The 21,475-nt window shown below is 43.2% G+C and overlaps 1 protein-coding gene across 2 annotated transcripts; it reads left to right on the top strand.

Annotated features, from left to right (window-relative positions):
- Positions 1 to 2,053: 2,053 nt before the first annotated feature.
- On the top strand, positions 2,054 to 21,148 carry C9orf72 (C9orf72-SMCR8 complex subunit). 2 transcript variants are annotated; one of them, XM_079959548.1, is made up of 11 exons: positions 2,054 to 2,193; positions 4,834 to 5,313; positions 6,288 to 6,347; positions 7,744 to 7,839; positions 9,262 to 9,326; positions 10,144 to 10,216; positions 10,522 to 10,638; positions 12,753 to 12,988; positions 16,312 to 16,369; positions 18,117 to 18,226; positions 18,314 to 21,148. In XM_079959548.1, exons 2-11 carry the CDS (start codon positions 4,870 to 4,872, stop codon positions 18,498 to 18,500), a joined length of 1,446 nt encoding a protein of 481 aa, XP_079815674.1. In that variant the 5' UTR covers positions 2,054 to 2,193; positions 4,834 to 4,869; the 3' UTR covers positions 18,501 to 21,148. The 2 variants fall into 2 exon arrangements, with proteins under 2 accessions (XP_079815674.1, XP_079815673.1); XM_079959547.1 differs by lacking the exon at positions 2,054 to 2,193 and adding an exon at positions 2,419 to 2,440.
- The last annotated feature ends 327 nt before the right edge of the window (positions 21,149 to 21,475 follow it).

The following is a 21,475-nucleotide window of genomic DNA, read 5'->3' as shown; positions in this document are numbered from 1 at the left end:
CCTAGCTCCTTTTCACATGTACTACTGGCAATCCAGGTGTCCCCCATCTTATATTTGTGCAGCTGGTTCTTCCTGCCTAAGTACAGAAGCTTGCATGTGTCACTATTGAAATTCATTTTGTTAGTTTTGGCCCAGTTCTCCAAGGCAGTCATCTCGCAACTTAAGGCAGCTCTCACTTGTTTATTACTTTTACAGTGGTACCTCGGGTTAAGTACTTAATTCGTTCCGGAGGTCCGTTCTTAACCTGAAACTGTTCTAAACCTGAAGCACCACTTTAGCTAATGGGGCCTCCTGCTGCTGCCGTGCAACCGGAGCACAATTTCTGTTCTCATCCTGAAGCAAAGTTCTTAACCCGAGGTACTATTTCTGGGTTAGCGGAGTCTGTAACCTGAAGCGTATGTAACCTGAAGCGTATGTAACCCAAGGTACCACTGTATATAAAAGGCACAGCACAGTTTTTGTCTGTCCTAGCTAGCTTTGTTCCTTCCCTGCAGTGTATTATGAGTACCTGGAAAACAGGCAAACATCCCCTATATAGCTGTAGGAATCATAGAATCATAGCTCTGAAGAGTTGGAAGGGACCATGAGAGTCACCTAATCCAAGCCCCTGCAATGCAGAAAGCTTTTGCCCAAAGCGGGGCTCGAACGCACAACTCTGAAATTAACAGTTTCATGTTCTATCGACTGAGCTGCCTCAGCTGTAAAGGGAGAAAGAACCAGCAAGGGGGGCGGGGCGGGGGAACTCACCTGTCCAAACACCGAGGAGGCGGGTCTTATAGCGTTAGGCTTAAGAGAGTCTCTCAATGAGGGTTTTTATCCCAGACGTTCGGTTCCCAATTAACAGAACTTAGCGTCCTCCATATGCGGGGCAGGAGGGCTGGAAGCACCTTTAACCTAGGGAATAAACAATGGGGCCCTTTAGCTGCCCATCGTGTCGTGAGGCTTTTAAATGCACAAGGCTAGCTTTCCCTGCCCCTTTGTTTACACGTGTGAGTGGAAATTTGTCATGACCCCTGTGGTCCCTTCCAGCTTCACAATACTATGAATCTATTATCAGCATAATTTCAAAGCCTGAAAGGGAACTTCGTTCCGCAAGAGCTTCTTATCCTTTCCCCCTCATGCAACGGTGTCCAGGAGCAAAAAGAAGGCAGGGCTCCTGAGAATACGAGAGTGCGAATTCCTGCCCCCCTCATTCCCGGGTGTGGAAAATGCTTGTCGCTATTCTATTCAATATGTTGTTGTTGTTTAGTCATTTAGTCATGTCCGACTCTTCGTGACCCCCTGGACCAGAGCACGCCAGGCACTCCTGTCTTCCACTGCCTCCCGCAGTTTGGTCAAACTCATGCTGGTAGCTTCCAGAACACTGTCCAACCATCTCGTCCTCTGTCGTCCCCTTCTCCTTGTGCCCTCCATCGTTCCCAACATCAGGGTCTTTTCCAGGGAGTCTTCTCTTCTCATGAGGTGGCCAAAGTATTGGAGCCTCAGCTTCAGGATCTGTCCTTCCAGTGAGCACTCAGGGCTGATTTCCTTAAGAATGGATACGTTTGATCTTCTTGCAGTCCATGCAAGAGTCTCCTCCAGCATCATAATTCAAAAGCATCAGTTCTTCAGCGATCAGCCTTCTTTACGGTCCAGCTCTCACTTCCATACATCTCTACTGGGAAAACCATAGCTTTAATTATATGGACCTTTGTTGGCAACGTGATGTCTCTGCTTTTTAAGATGCTGTCTAGGTTTGCCATCGCATTTCTCCCAAGGAGCAGGTGTCATTTAATTTCGTGGCTGCTGTCACCATCTGCAGTGATCATGGAGCCCAAGAAAGTAAAATCTCTCATTGCCTCCATTTCTTCCCCTTCTATTTGCCAGGAGGTGATGAGACCAGTGGCCATGATCTTCGTTTTTTTTGATGTTGAGCTTCAATATACAGTACTGTAAAACACTTGGAAACAACAAGGACTGGAACTGGGGAGCCGGAAGTCTGTAGCGCACACGACTGTACCTCTACGTCGGCTTTCCGTTTCCTCATAGGAGCGGTGAGAGAATCTCTGTCTCCGAAGGGCCGGTCGGCGCGCATGCGCAGTGGCTGGCCGCCCTCCCATGCTCTGTGTTTACATTCGAGGGCTGCCCGGGCGGGCGACGGGGCGATACTTCCGGCTCTCAGGTGGCCGCGTGCCTTTCCGTTGACGTCTGAGGGTGAGTGGGTCGGTTTCACCTGTGGGTGCGGTGGGGTTGCGGGTGGGTGGGTCTCCTCCCAGTCCCGCGGCGGCGGCGGCGGCGGCGGGTTCTTCAGGCTGGTGTGCCGAAATTGTGCCGCCGATGCGCAGGGTTGGATCCTGCTCGTGGGGGTTCCCATGGCTACCTGGCTGGATACTGAGATGGCAGGATGGTGCGCTTGCTCAGCCTCCTTGTGCTCGTTTTCAAGAGCAGGGAAGATTTCCAGGTGCACCGAACATGGGCGTAGGCAAGGGGGGCAGGGAGGGGAGCTGCCCCCCTAAAAAAAATGAAAATCAATAAAAATACTTAACTAACTGAGGTTCTGCCCCCCCCAACATAAAGCCTGCCCCCTTCCCCAACAAAAATCCTGGCTACGCCCATGGCACCGAAGGCTACTGGATTGGAGGTTGGAAATTTTGGGGGCTTACCAGGCACCCCCAAACTTGGCCCTCCAGCTGTTTTTGGACTACAATTCCCATCATCCCTGACCACTGGTGCAGTTAGCCAGGGGTGATGGGCGTTGTAGTCCCCAAACAGCTGGAGGGTCAAGTTTGGGGTTGCCTGGCTTAGCCATCATAGCTTGTCTTGCTCAAAACAAGGCCTTGCAGCTTAATTTCTATGCTTTTGATTCTGCGGTGGGGTGCTGTTGCCGCAGGGCACGATCCATCTATCAGCACCCATCAAGTTATGAACATGATGGAACGCAATCCAAAAGAGAGCAGTCTCCCAGAAACAAGGGCTTCACAGACACTGCGCCTCAGTGTCTGCAGCTTTCAGATACTGCTTGTCCAACGCTGCGCCCAAATCGGACACAGCCTCTCCCAACTCAGATGTTTTGCTCCTGATCGCATAATAACCAGTTCTGTGTGGGTCTATAACTCTGCCCGAATGTACATGGCAATTTAGATTTTGATTTTCCCATTGTAACATTATTGAAAACTGATCACGCGTCTGAAAGTGCAAGGTTGAAATAATTTTGATCGTCGCAATTGATAATTAAAACTTGTTAAGCAGAATTGAAATAATTTTTTCTTGGCAGCCTTGACAAAAATTCCATTGTGTGCAGCATTTGAAATCTCTTGGTTGAAATTATTTTTTCCCCTTTTTGTGTTCAGATCAGTTGTGTATACAGATACAGAGACTCCTGTTTCAAGTTTTTTAGTATGTTTATATTATGGCTGTAATCAGATCAGTCTTGTTTCTTAGAAGTAAATTCAGCTGAAATTAGTTGAAGTTGCTCTCAGGTTGACTAAATGCGTTGAGACAGTCATATGCTGTTGTTTATAGTCATGTGATTGCTTGCAATGTAGGTCAAAATCAATGCGAAATATGTTGAAAACATGGAACTTGCATTTCATTACGGAACTTCCTCACTATTGCATGACTTCCTTCTTGGCTTTCAACACAAAGTCCACTGGAACTGCTTTGCTTGCATGAGAATATGACTTTGAAAAGCATTGACATTGATTTCCTTCTGCTTCCCTCAATGCTTCATGCATTTGTTGGTGTTATAACATGGAAACATTATTTAAAGTAGCATTTTCGTTTTTCTGTTATGCTTTTTATTTATTGGCTGATGTTGCTATTATAAATTGATGATTCTCATCCTACCACCAATTTCATACCTCATGTTACAGCTGCTTCAGGTTTCGAGTTGCCGACCACGGGAAACCTGCAAGTACCAGAACGGGTTACTTCCGGGTTTCGCCGCATGCGCAGAAGTGCTGAATCGTGCTTCGCGCTTACGCAGAAGCGCCAAATTGCACCGGCGCAGACGCGGCGCTTCAGGATGCGAACGCTGCGGGTTGCGGACGTGCCTCCATCACGGATTACGTCCGCAACCCAAGGTTCCACTGTATGAGCAGAAGCATTGCATGGTTTGTCTCAGAGTTATTCTGCTAGCTGTGCAATCATCTCTCTGAGTTCAATAAGGCTTACTCCAAGTAAGTGTGGATTCTTAGCCCTTATAAAATTGTTGAAATGTTACTTACTACATAAGGAGTTATAGTGGAGAGCAACTCTTCTTTTGTATTACCACAATCCTAAGCATGTTTACTTGGATGCACTTCCTACTGCTTCCGAAGTTCCTTAATTACTAGAAGTACGACCACAACGTATTTAATCTCCTATTCTGATACTGGTATGTGATGACATAGCATCAATTTCACTAGTGCTAAATATGGGATGCGGGTGGCGCTGTGGGTTAAACCACTGAGCCTAGGACTTGCCGATCAGAAGGTCGGCGGTTCGAATCCCCGTGACAGGGTGAGCTCCCGTTGCTCAGTCCCTGCTCCTGCCAACCTAGCAGTTCAAAAGCACCTCAAAGTGCAAGTAGATAAATAGGTACTGCTCCGGCGGGAAGGTAAACGGTGTTTCTGTGCGCTGCTCTGGTTCGCCAGAAGTGGCTTAGTCATGCTGGCCACATGACCTGGAAGCTGTACGCCGGCTCCCTCGGCCAGTAAAGTGAGATGAGCGCCATAACCCCAGAGTCGGTCACGACTGGACCTAATGGTCAGGGGTCCCTTTACCTTTAAATATGGTACCTCTGTTGTATATATTACTGACAGATGTTTTATATGAATCCTGCTATGCTCACTCTCTGCTTTGTTCAAACTCTAGGTTTTCGGTATTGGTCATGTGACAGTTGGGGTCGCCATGTCTGCTTTGTGTCCTCCTCCTTCCCCTGCTGTTGCCAAGACTGAGATTGCCTTGAGTGGAGAGTCCCCATTGCTGGCTGCTACTTTTGCCTACTGGGACAATATTCTTGGTCCCAGGGTCAGGCACATCTGGGCCCCCAAAACAGACCAGCAGCTTCTCAGTGATGGAGAAATAACATTTCTTGCAAACCATACTCTGAATGGGGAAATACTTCGTAATGCAGAAAGTGGCGCAATAGACGTGAAGTTTTTTGTTTTGGCTGAGAAAGGAGTCATTATCGTGTCCTTAATTTTTGATGGGAATTGGAACGGGGACAGAAGTACGTATGGACTATCGATAATCCTTCCACAAAGTGAGCTTGGCTTCTACCTTCCCCTTCACAGAGTATGTGTCGACAGGCTAACACATATTATTAGAAAAGGACGGATATGGATGCATAAGGTAGGTTACTTCTTCATGGTAACCATTGTTAAGTCTGGAGCCTTGTGATTGGCTAAGCATAATACTTGCCAGCAGATGGTGATCAAGCCAAATAAATTCAAAATCTTCCTTCTCCTGCTGTTGACTTTGGGAGCCCTGACACTCTCATCCATGTCTACACAAGAGTAAGCCTTTTCCTTGCACACACAAACCCACTTTGCTCTATCTGCGAGGTGCAATTCCCACAGAACTTTAACATGACATACAACAACACAAGAACAATCTTCATTTTTTATAGTGTGTGTTATTTTTACTTAGTAAAATACATGTATGGCTTTTTCATACGCTGCTCAAGACTTTGATGGCCATGTGTATTTATTTCAGTTATTTAAATAGTTATCAACCACACTTTGATGGAAAAATAACAAGGTGGTTTACTCTCATGCACCCTGTCTTGATCATTGCCTGCAAAAGAAATACACAGTGCACAAGGCTTTACTTTGATAAATATCCAGGGTATTGGTCTTTCCAAGAAGTATAATCTTTCTAGTTCATTTTAGAATGTGACACTTGGGCTTTTTACTGGAAGAATCTTATGATCTGAAGTGCAACTATGTTGAAGTAAGTCACTCAAATCAGAAGTTTTTCTCTTTTTTGTTTGTTGGAACCTACTCAACTACAGAGCTGCTCAAGGCAGCATACATATGTGGTGGTATTATCCCATTTTACCTCACAAGAGCTCAACTGACTAGGTTAGGCTGAAAGCATCTGGGCAGACTGAGGCTGCTCACTGAGATCATGGCTGAACACAGATCTTCTTTTAGCCTGTTTAGAATTGAATGTGATTTTGTTTTGACTAAGATACTGCAGCTTAGTTGGGTCGTTGTGAATCTGATGCCTTTTTATAGAACATTGGCTGTACAGTGTGTGGGTTAAAACATATACACATGTACTAGAACCTTTCTTTTAAAAATAACAATTTTTCCCATGCCTAGGAAAGGCAAGAACACATTCAGAAGGCTGTCCTGGAGGGCACAGAGAGAATGGAAGACCAGGTAAGAATGATGAAAGCGGAGAGACTCTGCGCACATTTCAATATTGACTCTTCATGTCCCATCAGTTTCAAGTGGAAGGATTACAAGTGTTCTTGCTCCTTTCTCATTTAACCACATCCATCTGTAGAAGCTGCTACTGCGGGTTCCTCTGGGTATCGGGAACGTTTTCTATAAGAGAATGATTTCCATGGAGATGGAATAGAAACACTGAGCAAACTGGGAAAAAAGCATATGCCCACTCCATGCCATTGTGGAGTGAAGTAGAATTCTGAGTGGTATTTTATTCTCTTTGTACACAGGCCATCTAAATGAAGAGTGGTGTTTTTTTAAAGGTGGTGGCTTCTTCGGTTTATTTTTACCATCAACCTCCTGTCAAAACAAGATCTTACTAGATCATTGGTTTATCAGGCAAAAGAACTGGCAGTGTATGTGTTTTGGGCTACAGCTGGCTGGGAGAGGGTTTATTATAGAGCAGGGTTGGGGAACATCAAGCCCAGAGACCAAATGTGGTCCTCCAGGCATCTTTGTCTAGCCCTTGGGACTTTCTCCAACTCCCCCCCTCCCCAGCTCACACTTCTCACTTAGCTGTGCTTCACACCCGCCTAAAATGCTTTTGCCTGGCTGTAATATTTCCTTGAATTCTGATGGCACCTTTCCGTTGCCTGCATGGAAGATAGAAGGGTATGTGTGAATGTGTACAGAAACGAGCTTGAACAAAAGGAACATTTACTGTCACTGTTCCACCCACTTTTGCCTCTGGCCGCACCCACCACTGGGATATGGCCCCCAAAAAGTTGCCCAGTAGGGAATGTGGCCCTCGGGTCGAAAAAGGTTCCCCATCCCTGTTGTAGATGACCTTAGGGAAACGGTACTTAACAAGGAATGAAACCACAAGTATTTTCTCTTTATCAGCTGTAAACTCTAGCAATATTAACTTATTCATTTTTCTCTGTTTGTCCTATATCTGCCCAGGCTCTTGAATTTTATTTAACCAAGTAGTCTAACACAAGAGCTTAGAAACACAGTTTGAAAATTGCATTCAGTTCAAAAATTATATTCATGGTTTACTAAGTAATTTTTCTGTTAGGTTGGAACAAATCTGGAAAATAAAGCATTGAATCAAACTTAAGTTATATTCTAAGCAGAGCCATTAAAATCAATGGGTTCGACTAACTGACTTGACCCACTGGAGCAGATATAGGGGACGTGGAAAGCTGTTGGGTTGGGTGGAAGGTGAAGTCTTGACACACAAGCAGACATCTACTTCCATAACATTGAATTGTTTTACTAGTTTCTTGTTACTCTTTCCTCTCCAAAAGATGTTCACCCTATTCAGGTTCTGATCTTTAAGTACACGCTCTGCTTTTTATTTCATAAAACATTATTTATTGCATAGGGCCAGAGCATCATTCCAATGCTGACAGGGGAAGTTATTCCTGTAATGGAGCTCCTTTCATCTATGAAATCACACAGCGTGCCAGAAGAAATAGATGTAAGTCTTACTGTTAGCTGCTTCATGAAAAGAAGCAGCTCTTCCACCTTTCTTTGAAGTGCCTTTAATAAAAAGAATTTCAGCTCATTAGTCAATGGATTTCTAGCTTTGTGGGGTTTTGTGGCCAGTACAGTACAGAATTTATACCAGGGTACATGCCACAGAGCCTAGGGCTTGCCGATCAGAAGGTTGGTGGTTCGAATCTCCACACCGGGGTGAGCTCCCGTTGCTCGCTCCCTGCTTCTGCCAACCTAGCAGTTCGAAATCACGTCAAAGTGCAAGTAGATAAATAGGTACTGCTCTGGTGGGAAGGTAAACGGCGTTTCCGTGCGCTGCTCTGGTTCACCAGAAGCGGCTTAGTCATGCTGGCCACATGACCCGGAAGCTGTACACTTCCTCAGCCAATAAAGCAAGATGAGCGCCGCAACCCCAGAGTCAATCATGACTGGGCCTAATGGTCAGGGGTCCCTTTACCTTTACATGCATACATACATCAATTTATTTGCATGCCCACCTTTCAAGAGTTAAAACCCTGCTTAAGGCTACTTGCAACATGAAAAAATACATAACTAACAAAAGTAGTCTTAAACAAAAACATTGAAAAGCGCACCACCAAATTGAGCAATATAAACCATAGTAAGATCTATAATAAAGATACCAAATATTAAAATCAATAACAGCAACGCCCCCAGCCCCCGCAAACCTCTATAAACAACACCCCAGCCCAAGAATCTGTTCCGCATTCTCAGCTTTTGTAGCTGGAGTCAGTCCAGGCCCTGCCTTCCCAGGCCAGATGGAAAAAGGCCTGCAAGGCAGACAGCAGGTCTTCCAGGACCCGCAGCCAAGGGCACGTCTCACAAACATCACTACACCTTTTAAACTGTACCGGATTACTTGCATGTGGTCTGGTCTGTACGTAGCTCTTTAAAGTGCAAAAAATTATCAGAATTGTGATTCATTCCACAGGTGTTTGTTTTAAAAAAAATCTAGGGAGAGTTCAAAGGTAGGATCTTTTTAGATCCTAGGCATTCTTTTACTGGATCATTAATGCATCAGAAAAACAAATATACTGATACAATGGTGGGTGTGGAGCTTGTAAAGCTGGCGGTGGGGGATTATACAGGCAAAGCAATGAACATTTAATTCTCCAGTCACTCTCTTCCTTGCTTGAATTGTGAGAAAGGATTGGAGCTTGTGTCCACGCAGGTCCCTGGATGATAAAGTTCCTTTGGAATAAGATGCAGGATAGAAAATAAATGAATAAATGAAATGTATTAAAATTCTGACTTCGTCTACATCCTTATTTTGTATAAATCTCAGTATTTTTTTTGCATTAAAATAGGATTGGTTCCTGGGCCGTTTGTCATTTGTCGCGTATACACCGTGACTAATCTCCCTCCTTGTGCTTTTATCACATTCCAGATAAGTGACACGGTGCTTAGTGATGATGACATTGGAGACAGCTGTCACGAAGGTTTTCTTCTTAAGTATGATCATTTGCTTTTGGGAAAGTACTTACTTCTAAAGCAGAGATTTTGAGAAAGAGGGAGGCGATCGGTGACTTGATGAGTGGGGAAGAAAAAATAGTTTTTATTTTTTGTTAGGGTTTTTGCCTATAAGCAAGCCTCTTTTCAGGGACGCAGGTGGCGCTGTGGTCTAAACCACAGAGCCTAGGGCTTGCCGATCAGAAGGTTGGCAGTTCGAATCCCCACGACGGTGTGAGCTTCTGTTGTTCAGTCCCTGTTCCAACCTAGCAGTTCGAAAGCACCTCAAAGTGCAAGTTGATAAATAGGTACTGCTATGGCGGGAAGGTAAACGGCGTTTCCGTGTGCTGCTCTGGTTCGCCAGAAGCGGCTTAGTCATGCTGGCCACATGACCCGGAAGCTGTCTGCTGACAAACGCCGGCTCCCTCGGCCTATAGAGCGAGATGAGTGTGCAACCCCAGAGTCGGTCACGACTCCTGTCCTGTAATGATTACTGCAGAGTAAAACAAGATATTCACATAGGAGTTTAAGGCAATTCATACACTTACACAAAAATGTGAGTAGCTGGTATCCTTTAATTTTGTTTTGTTTTGCAAATTTTTTCTGAAGTCTAAATTTGTAGTAAGTTAATTTCAGGTGGCTGAACTAACCATATAGTTCTGGCCCTTGGTGTTTGATATTAGTACAGACTACATACCACATTTGGAAACGTTAGTATTGTTGACAATAAAACGCTTTGCAAAGTCTTTTTAGCTGCTGCATGTAAACTTCTTGTTAAGTATGTCATATTATTTTGTATGCCTCTCTTTTCAATTTGCAGAGCCATCAGTTCACACTTGCAGACCTGTGGCTGCTCGGTAGTTATAGGAAGCAGTGCAGAAAAAGTTAATAAAGTAAGCACCTCCTATCTTATAAAGGTTAGATTACCAGGCAGAACAATATATTGCCAGAAATCATAGGCGTTAGTCCTTTGATTTCATATACAGTATTACCTGTAAAGGGAGGGGGGAGGGATTATTCTAGCAACAAAATATGAAGCTTGTGTACTTAGAAAATGACAATATAACTGGCAAAAAGTTATTTGGGTTCCTGTAATTGGCAAGTAGCAACTATATCATATAACAATTTCCGTTTGCAAGTTTTCTCTTTGCTAAATTTCCCTGCCTATAAGTATTTTTACAGTATTTTTGTATTACAGATAGTACGGACGCTGTGCCTCTTTCTTACTTCAGCAGAGCGAAAGTGTTCTAGGCTGTGTAGAAATGAAACTTCCTTTAAGTATGAATCGGGGCTTTTTGTGCAAGGATTACTGAAGGTGAGGTCTTGGATTTGCTCAACTACATTTTGTCAGGAGCCAGTAACTTTAGTCATTAGTTTTCTAATCAAATGAAGTATTGTTGTGCTTAGATTAATCACTTATTTATTTTGTTAGCATCTTTATTAATGTCCTTTAAAATTAAAATACAGGTTTCTGGTAGGTTTTTCCTTGAAGTGAGGAAGTTGGAAGCATTTATCCAGCAGGACAAAGGAAGCATAGATTAAACTGCTAATTTGTATTAACACAACTACTATTTTTTTTAGGAAAATGTTTTCCCTTTCCTGTCTGTTCTTCTCTTGCTATGAAGTATAAAGATAAATCAATTCCTTTTCTTCTCACACTTAAATGTGTCATATAGTGGAAACTGGAGAAATCTTTTTCTGAAAGTGATACTGGTAATTGACTAGAAATTTTTAATGTGAAAAATAGGTTGGGTTTTTTTATTTAAAAAAAATGGCAGTCCAAACTGGACCTTTAAAACTTTAAAAACCTTTAAAAGCAATAATTGCCCCAAAAAACCATCCCCAGGGTGGAGGGAAGAAAACTGGTAACAACAGTGAACAAAACTACAAACTGCAGTTGTGTTTCCCTCTCTAACACAGTCATAAATTTCATTTATGAATCACTTCTCAGTAGGCACCATGAAGTGAATTACAGTATAACATATATAAAAGCGGCTAAAGTAATGAGTGCTAAGGGCAGTGTAAATGAAATGATGAGGTTCTAGCGATTAAGATAAGTAAGAGTACAAAGGGAAAGATAAAGGATGAAAATGAATATGAATGAGCTTGCTGAAAAAACTTTTAAAGTGGAATACAAGAAGGGAAGGTGAGAGGAAGTAAGAAAAATAAGGTTTGGAAGATTATTAAAATGAACCAGAGTTTTCTTTTTAATTTTTAGTAATAGGTTGAATCTTTTCTAAGTTTTCTTTTTTTTTCTTTATGATTTTTGATGTTGTTTGTATTTTTGATGTTTATTGTTTGTTGTCTTTTTACCTTTTGTAAAACTTAATAAATATCATTTAAAAAAAAAAGCGGCTAAAGTAATTGCAAACACAAAAATTTCAGTGATTTCAGTGGAATACTTCCTTCTGAGTTTTCTATAAGGGCACTCGCTATCCACAATCTGGAGCCTCCTGTGCATTTGTGGAGTTTCTATGCATGTTTACTCGTAAGTAAGCCCAAATGTAAGGCTGTAACAGAGTCTACTTTCTGTATGGAGAACATTCAAACTCTTATAATTCAAACCGTAAGCAAGTTTACTCGTGTGTTAGCCCCACTAAGTTCAATTAAGCTTATGTCCACGCACATCAAGGCAAAAATCCTAACCCTGCACCCAAGGGATTAAGTAGCCCAGTTGGTTAGAGCTTGGCGCTGATAATGCCAAGGTTGCAGGTTCGATCCCTGTATGGGACAGCTGCATATTCCTGCATTGCAGGGGGGTTGGACTAGATGATCCTCAGGGTCCCTTCCAATTCTACAATTCCAGGATTTCTGCTGAATTTGTTGGGACTGTGTATGTGCTAAGAATTGAATTGCAAGATGCTGAGTGCTGTCCATACAGAACACATCCTCAGTGTGACATATGTATATATCTATATCAGGGGTCAGCAAACTTAGCGCACCTCGGGCCGGTGTCTCCAGCGCCGATCGCGCGGAGGGCGGGGGAGTGCACACCCTATTTCTAGCGCACTTCTGAGTCAGAGGAGCATTGGAAATAGCTTGTGCGTATGTGCACTGGCCTCCGACCTGGATGTGCATGCTTGCACATGCGCAAATAACGCTCGTGCATGCGCACAAGCTATTTCTGGTGCTCCTCTGACCCGGAAGTGGGCAGCTGCGCAGTGCAGCGCTGGTAAGAGCAAGCAGCAGGTGTCGCCATGCGCTGGATAAACGAGTCCCTCGGGCCTTAGTTTGGGGACCCCCGATCTATATATATGTGTGTGTGTGTGTGTGTGTGAGAGAGAGAGAGAGAGAGAATTGTCTAATTTATTGCCATATCATGACAATAAATCAGAATGTTTCAAATTGTAATCTGATAGTGCCTTATAGTTTTTAATTCCTCTGACTTTTTTTTTTTAGTAACTGGACTAATTGTTTTCACTGTGACAGGATGGCACTGGAAGTTTTACGCTGCCTTTCCGTCAAGTGATGTATGCTCCGTATCCTACCACACACATTGATGTAGATATCAACACCGTGAAACAGATGCCTCCTTGCCACGAACATATCTATAACCAGCGGCGGTACATGAGATCCGAGCTAACAGCTTTCTGGAGAGCCACTTCAGATGAAGAGATGGCTCAGGATACCATTATCCATACGGACGAGAGCTTCACCCCTGATCTGTATGTGTTCCTGTAGAGTTGCAGAATTTCAGATGTTGACACCTATCATGGTTTAAATGCAGTGTCTAGATAACATTTCGGTTCCGTTTTGCCATCCAGGCAAAATTTCTGCCCTGAAATTAGGACCAAATTACCCAAGCAAGTTAAACCACAGAGCCTGGGGCTTGCCGATCAGAAAGTTGGCGGTTTGAATCCCCATGGCGGGGTAAGCTCCCGTTGCTCAGTCCCTGCTTCTGCCAACCTAGCAGTTCGAAAGCACGAACTGCAAGTGCAAGTAGATAAATAGGTATCGCTCCGGCGGGAAGGTAGACGGTGTTTCCGTGCGCTGCTCTGGTTCGCTAAAAGCGGCTTAGTCATGCTGGCCACATGACCCGGAAGCTGTACGCTGGCTCCCTCGGCCAATAAAGCGACATGAGCGCCGCAACCCCAGAGTCGGCCACGACTGGACCTAATGGGCAGGGGTCCCTTTACCTTTACCTTTACCCAAGCAATATTAGAATCCTAGAATCATAGAATCATAGAGTTGGAAGAGACCACAAGGGCCATCAAGTCCAACCCCCTGCCAAGCAGGAAACACCATCAGAGCACTCCTGACATATGGTTGTCAAGCCTCTGCTTAAAGACCTCCAAAGAAGGAGACTCCACCACACTCCTTGGCAGCAAATTCCACTGTCGAACAGCTCTTACTGTCAGGAAGTTCTTCCTAATGTTTAGGTGGAATCTTTTTTCTTGTAGTTTGGAACCATTGCTCCGTGTCCGCTTCTCTGGAGCAGCAGAAAACAACCTTTCTCCCTCCTCTATGTGACATCCTTTTATATATTTGAACATGGCTATCATATCACCCCTTAACCTCCTCTTCTCCAGGCTAAACATGCCCAGCTCCCTTAGCCGTTCTTCATAAGGCATCGTTTCCAGGCCTTTGACCATTTTGGTTGTCCTCCTCTGGACACGTTCCAGTTTGTCAGTGTCCTTCTTGAACTGTGGTGCCCAGAACTGGACACAGTACTCCAGGTGAGGTCTGACCAAAGCAGAATACAGTGGCACTATTACTTCCCTTGATCTAGATGCAATACTCCTATTGATGCAGCCCAGAATTGCATTGGCTTTTTTAGCTGCTGCGTCACACTGTTGGCTCATGTCAAGTTTGTGGTCAACCAAGACTCCTAGATCCTTTTCACATGTACTGCTCTCAAGCCAGGTGTCACCCATCCTGTATTTGTGCCTCTCATTTTTTTTGCCCAAGTGCAATACTTTACATTTCTCCCTATTAAAATTCATCTTGTTTGTTTTGGCCCAGTTCTCTAATCTGTCAAGGTCATTTTGAAGTGTGATCCTGTCCTCTGGGGTGTTAGCCACCCCTCCCAGTTTGGTGTCATCTGCAAATTTGATCAGGATGCCCTTGAGTCCATCACCCAAGTCACTGATAAAGATGTTGAATAAGACGGGGCCCAAGACAGAACCCTGTGGCACCCCACTAGTCACTCTTCTCCAGGATGAAGAGGAACCATTGATGAGCACCCTTTGGGTTCGGTCAGACAGCCAGTTACAAATCCACTGAGTGGTAGCATAGTCAAGTCCGCATTTTACCAGCTTCTTTACAAGAATATCATGGGGCACCTTGTCAAATGCCTTGCTGAAATCAAGGTAGGCTACATCCACTGCGTTCCCTTCATCTACCAGGCTTGTAATTCTGTCAAAAAACGAGATCAGGTTAGTCTGACATGACTTATTTTTCAGAAATCCATGCTGACTATTGGTGATCACAGTATTCCTTTCTAGGTGCTCACAGACTGTTTGCTTAATGATCTGCTCCAGAATCTTCCCTGGTATTGATGTCAGACTGACTGGGTGGTAATTATTTGGGTCCTCTCTTTTCCACTTCTTGAAAATAGGGACAACATTTGCCCTCCTCCAGTCTGCCGGGACTTCGCCTGTTCTCCAGGAATTCTCAAAGATGACTGCCAGTGGTTCTGAGATCACATCTGCCAGTTCTTTTAATACTCTTGGATGCAGTTCATCTGGCCCTGGAGACTTGAATACATCTAAACTAGTCAAGTATTCTTGTACTATCTCCTTAGTTATTCTGGGCTGTGTTTCCTCTGCTGAATCATTTGCTCCAAATTCTTCAGGTCGGGCATTGTTCTTCAGAAGGCATTGAGGAGTTCAGCCCTTTCTGTGTCCCCTGTTTGCATTTCACCATCTTCTCCTCTGAGTGACCCCACTGTTTCTTTCTTCTTCCTTTTGCTACGAACATACCCATAAAAGCCTTTTTTGTTGCTTTTAACCTCTTTAGCAAGCCTGAATTCATTCACACCAATATTGAAAGCCAGCAGTCATTTTTTTTCCATTTTGCACGGGTTAGAGCCTACCTTTTGAATGGGGAGTCTTTTGTTCTCCCCCAAGAATTGTAAAGCAACTGAGCACTTGTTCCCTATGAGTTTCTTAGGATGCTTCCATAGCTATGAGAATTTGATTCCTGTCTCCACTAAACACTTTTCTGTGATGCCATCCTTTGGGAGGCTAATGGCATGAGAAGTAGGATCACCAAAGTGGTTATCCTCTACAAGATTTGGAAGCTTCTTAGCTTTTTTCATAAACTAGCAGCAAGAAGTGATCAGGTAGACTTGTCGCACAATTCATTCAACATACGGGTCCGGTTTATACATGCATGTATATGGGATGGCTCCACTGAAAAACGCAGGGCCAGATTCAACTAACCAGGTACACTATCGAAAGCCTGTGCAAGGTCTTCTGCTAGCACACTTGGGCTTTCTCCCGTCTCTGCCCACCTGTGCCTCTCCCAGATCTGCTCTGGAGGATCTGGAGAACCCCCAGTGGCAGAGGAGAGGGTTCCATATAGCAAGCAGAAATGCTTGTACCGATGGAACGATTGCCTTAGTGTGACACTGAGTTCCACCCATAGTGTTTGAGATGATGAGAGAAGAAGTTCTCTGGTATTTGGTCTGTAATAGCTCATTCATAAACACAAATTAGCACTTGAGGTTGTAGTTATCAAGTCATGAGCCAGCCTTGGTCATGGGTTATCCTTTAATTACAATTGGCACAGTTTAGTCTCATTTTGTATACAAAGTATTGTGTGCTTCTATAAAAGTATTTATATAGAAGAGTTTGCCTGCTATTTTTGCATGATTTTTTTTTTACTAGCCCTACTTTATATTTTAGATCACATATAAGAACAGTGGGACTTCTGGGTTTTCAAATGCTGTAAGGAATTATCGATTACAGATACCGAATGGTACTTCAACTTTGCATTGTGAATGAAACTCAGCGTATTACTGCATGCTTCCTCTGTATTTTTACAGGAACGTTTTCCAAGATGTCCTTCACCAAGACACTTTAGTAAAAGCCTTTCTGGATCAGGTAACTGTTCATTCTAATGAGTTAAAACTGATGAGTGATATATCACCTATTTTGATTTTTTTAATGAGTTCCTTTTGTGTAGTTGTAGCCTTAAAAAACACCACTCAAGTGGTTCCATTCTGTAGTATTTTAAAGCGTGATTTCAAAGAAGATGTGCTAATCTAATACTAATGAGATTAATTACCTACTGCCTGTCTTTTCCCTGTATTTGCACTCTAAAGTCAAGTCATGTGGCAATGCTGGGAAAGTGCAGGAAAGCTTCAAATATAGTTAAGGGATGTAGGAATAAAATGTCTTTGTTCAGTATGCATTTAGCATTTAGCAGATTAATTGTAGTTGTAATTGTAGAAGCATCAGCAGTTAACAAACTACTGACTTCAGTGAAATTTCTGAAGTTAGTTATGGGACTTGGGCCAAAAATTCACTCAAATATTTTATGTTTATTGTTGATACATAAATATGTGCATCTGCATAATCTCTTTCTTTGCAAAAGCTGGTTCTCAGCATTGCCAAACACAAACACAGCAGAACTACGAACCTGAGCAGACTTGATTCTCAATGGCTGAAATTACCAGGAAAGGAAGCAGGTTTAATCCTCGCCCAAATGTGTTTCTGTGTGCATCCTTTTACATTTGCTATAAGTTGCTGCCGCCATTTACCTCCTACAGGTAAAAGTAAAACACTGCGATTGAGAGTGGCTGTTGCAGCAAGAACGAACCACCTCTCCACTCTTTCTTTACAGAAATCCCATCCCACTCAGCATATAAATATCAGGAATATAAGAAAACCAGTATGATTTTCTAAAACTTGGCCGTTCACAAAACGAAACACTAAAATAGAAAATTTCAGTATGAAACGTAATAAAATAGAAAATTTCAGCAAGGCACATGGCTGGGTCACAGTGCAGGGAAAGCCTGCTTAAGTAAATAAAACACTTCTTGAGCAAGGGCCGAAAACAGTACAGTGGTACCTCGGGTTAAGTACTTAATTCATTCTGGAGGTCCGTTCTTAACCTGAAACTGTTCTTAACTTGAGGTACCACTTTAGCTAATGGGGCCTCCTGCTGCTGCTGCGCCACTGGAGCACGATTTCTGTTCTCATCCTGAAGCAAAGTTCTTAACCCGAGGTACTATTTCTGGGTTAACCTGTAACCTGAAGCATATGTAACCCGAGATACCACTGTACTGTGTGTGCCTGCTTGATATCCAAAGGGAGTAAGGAAATTCCATAAACTAGCTGCAGCAGTGCTTAAAGCCCTGCTCCAGATGGCTAGGAAGTGAACCTAAGGAGTATATGGAGTAGCCAAAAGTGCATCTCCTGAAGACAGTAGTAGCCAGGTAAGTGCATAAGAGAACAGGCAGTCCCTCAAGTAAGCTGGTCCCAAACTGTTTAGAGCTTTGTATACCATCAGCAAAACCTTAAATGTGGCCCAGCAGCATACTGGCAGACAGTGCTGTTTCTTCAGAAACTGTGGGTAGCGTGCCCTTACCAGTGGTTCCTACAGAAGTGCATAATGTGTGCATGAAGAGCATTGAGATGTACTGCACCCTGCCCCCCGAGTCCCTGCAAGATCCACGCTTGTCCTCTGTGTAACCAACTCCTATCATAATGTATATTTTACTAGTCTATAACAGAAGGCAGTGTATGGGCTGAGCCATGCGAGAGAATGCCATTAAACAGAACCCTTTCCCCTCTTTCCCCATTTAATGTAATGTGTACTGATCTTTTATGTGGCAATCCTTAACAGGTCTTTCATTTGAAACCGGGATTGTCCCTGAGGCGTGTGTTCCTCGCCCAGTTCTTGTTAATCCTTCACCGAAAAGCCTTAACCCTAATCAAATATATAGAAGACGATACGTAAGTATAAAGCTAAAGGAAGCAGTGTGTTTTCTTGGCACACTGAAATCATTCTGTTTAACCATACTTTCCCCTCTCCTCCCACAGGCAAAAAGGCAAGAAGCCTTTTAAATCGCTCCGTAGCTTGAAGATAGACCTGGACTTGAGGGCAGAGGGTGACCTTAACATAATAATGGCCTTAGCTGAGAAGATCAAGCCCGGATTGCATTCGTTTCTGTTTGGCCGCTCTTTCTACACTAGCGTGCAAGAGCACGACGTTCTAATGACGTTTTAAAGGTTTGTTTATTTTTATGTGGGTTGGTATCTCTTCACAATGCTTCTCAAAGGTATTGTTTAAAGGGAATATAGCATTTCTCTTCACAAACACGTGCTGTGCAACAGAATGTGTGGTTTACACTACAACAGTCTTCTTCCCCAGCTTAGTGCCATCCAGCTGTTGTTGTTGGACTCAAACTACCATCAGTCCCACCCAACATGGCCTGTGGTCAGGGATGATGGGAGTTGTAGTCTGCCAATATTTGGAGGCTATCATTGCAGGGAAGGCTGCAGGAAAAGTCAGAGAGGGTGCTGTTTAGACCTGCGCAGCCCAGATAGGGCGAGGTTTTTTACCTGCCTTCTGAGCACCATGTGCCACTGCTGATTCCTGAGAGGGGAAGGGAGAAGGCGCAGGAAGCTCAGTGTGGTTTGGGTTGGCAGTAGGAGTGCTGGGTTGGTTCTGCCACCATGCCACTTTGCTCCCTGTGCCTCTCCCTCTCGGGAGCTGGCAACAACATTCTGTGTTTGGAAAGCAGGAGAACAGCCCTTTGCCACCCCACCAGTTGCTACTGGAATCGAGTCAGTTCAACTTAGGCATGCACCAGATGTTCCATTTTGAGAGTAAACATTGGTGTGGTTTGTTTAAAGGTTAACTTAATGGCATTTTCGAAACCACAAAGTTGAGGACAACTTTTAATGGGTTTTTAAGAGGATATTGGTTTATAATTTTTCTTTGTGTGTGTGGTATTGGGAGACATGTTCCATTTCCTCCTTTACGTTCAGGGACGGTTGATTGCAAAACAAATGGTCAAACGTAATTATAGGACTATCGCTTCCAGTGTGTTTGGTAATATGAACAGTGCCACCTGCTTTTTCTCCCTGCCCCCCCCCCTACATATCCTTCAAAAGCCAGCAGAAACTTGTGGTGACATCTTAAGCACTTCAACACAGGCATGGAACAGGCAATGAGGCAGTACTTTTAGATGGTGCCATCAAAAGTGCCAAGCAAGACTATTCTGTTGCTAATTATGTCACCCATCATGCATGTGTTTTGTCAGACATAGGTGCAAGTCAAACAGAGTGCAAATTAGGAAAGGTATGTTTTATGCTGATAGGAGCAATTGCCAAGCTCTTTCTGATGAGCTACTGAGTGAAAGCCATATAAAAATCTCCTGGATCTCCAATGCTTCTGAGCTGTTTGGGGTGAGGGGATTGGTTAGAAACAAACTTAGTTGGTACAACTGAAATAAGGGTAGTAGTGGCAAACTTCTACTTTTCCTCTTCAACTCTAGCATATTTACCTCTCACCTCTCAGCTTCTTCAAAACCGAAAAAAGATAAACATTATGTATTTGCCTGTTTTCCACTGCCTTTCATACCTGTATAATATGGAATATTTATAATGGCTTTAATGTACATGTTTTGCAAAATGCAAAGAGCTGCCATAAAAGTGCATGTCATGTACTTCAAAAGGTTTTAAATGCATGCTGTTGTTTTTTAATTTCATTTTTTAATTGTTTGCCAGGTTGGGGTTGTTCAAATACGCTAATACGTTTCTTTAAGTGCAATATTTTGTGTTCATGATTAGGGAATATTTACTGTCAGAAAGACATCTCTAAGCTGTTGTTGAGCATTCCTTATTATGAATTCTTATTTTCTTGGAAACCTGTTTTCCCTTCTCATCTGATGGTTGTTGCCCACATGTGATGGCTCAGATGAAGGGTATCCAATTTAACTTTTGCATCTTGGGAAGTTGTGATTGCCAAACTTTCCCCTGTAGTAAAATGAGCTAACTGCATACAACAGACACTCACCAAGCATTGGCTTATTACAGCTAGTAATTTAATTTGTAAAGATGTGAAGTTGCCATGTCAAAAGACTAAATATTATTGTGGAGGTATAGGGCCTAACAAAGCAGCTTCTACTCTTTGGGATGAGGGCAGTAGAAGCCAGGCAGGAATGAGAAATGCCTCTTAGCTTAGCTCAGTCTAGGTAGCATCCCAGTGAATGGCCTGAGCACAACTCTGGTAGCCTGTCAATAGCTCTACTGTTGAGATTAAAAGTCCTGTGCAGCCATAACAAGAAGACAGACAACTGACATTTTTCTGTCTTAGGGTTAGTGATAAATTTAGAGGGAATACTGTCAGACCATGAAGATAATTGTGTTCTTTTCCATAACTTATTTTACAGAGTAATAGTCCTAGGTGTTGGTTTAAAAGCAGCTTAAAGATTTGAAACTAATATAGTATCCATTTACCTGGGATTTTCTATATTTTCATGCTGCTAGGTCTGTGGATTGCAAGGTGCTTGAAAAATATCAATAGGAGAATTATTGCTGTGATATAATCTAGTAATGAGACAAATTCCATTTGCCATTTTAAAAAATGCATACTAGGGATAGCAAGCTATATTTTAATGTTGCTGTTGAAGTGGCTTTAGAGTTCTGATGAATAAATACAGGAGATATTGCCACACAGAGAACACATTATTGAACCATATGCCTAATTGTAGATCAATGCATTTTTGGCAAATAAAACTGGCACTACCAAAATGACATCTCTGTTGCCTGAAATATATCCTATTGTCATATTTTAATTTGCTCTGATTTTTTGGTGCACTTTCCCCATGCATGTACTGTACATTATAATAAAACGGATAAAAACCTCCATATTTTGTGTTGCACATCTTATTGCTCAGGGTAAGATTAGGCTGTTGAAAGCAATATTGCAAGAAGATACATTTACCAAAAGGTCTTGGCTGCAATATGCATCGTCTCAGACAGCATCACTACACTTTCTCCAGCACCTGTGTCACAGCACCATCCATAGGGACGTAACTGCCATGCAAAACAGCACCAGTTCCTCCCTTTAGCTAATTTACTGGTCCAAGTATTTGTTTCTTGTACAGCGCCTGCCAACCTAGCAGTTCGAAAGCACCTCCGGGTGCAAGTAGATAAATAGGGACCGCTTACCAGCGGGAAGGTAAACGGCGTTTC

Source organism: Podarcis cretensis (assembly GCF_951804945.1).
Source record: "Podarcis cretensis genome assembly, chromosome: 17".
NCBI lineage: Eukaryota > Metazoa > Chordata > Lepidosauria > Squamata > Lacertidae > Podarcis > Podarcis cretensis.
This window is presented reverse-complemented; position numbering and strand designations above follow the sequence as displayed.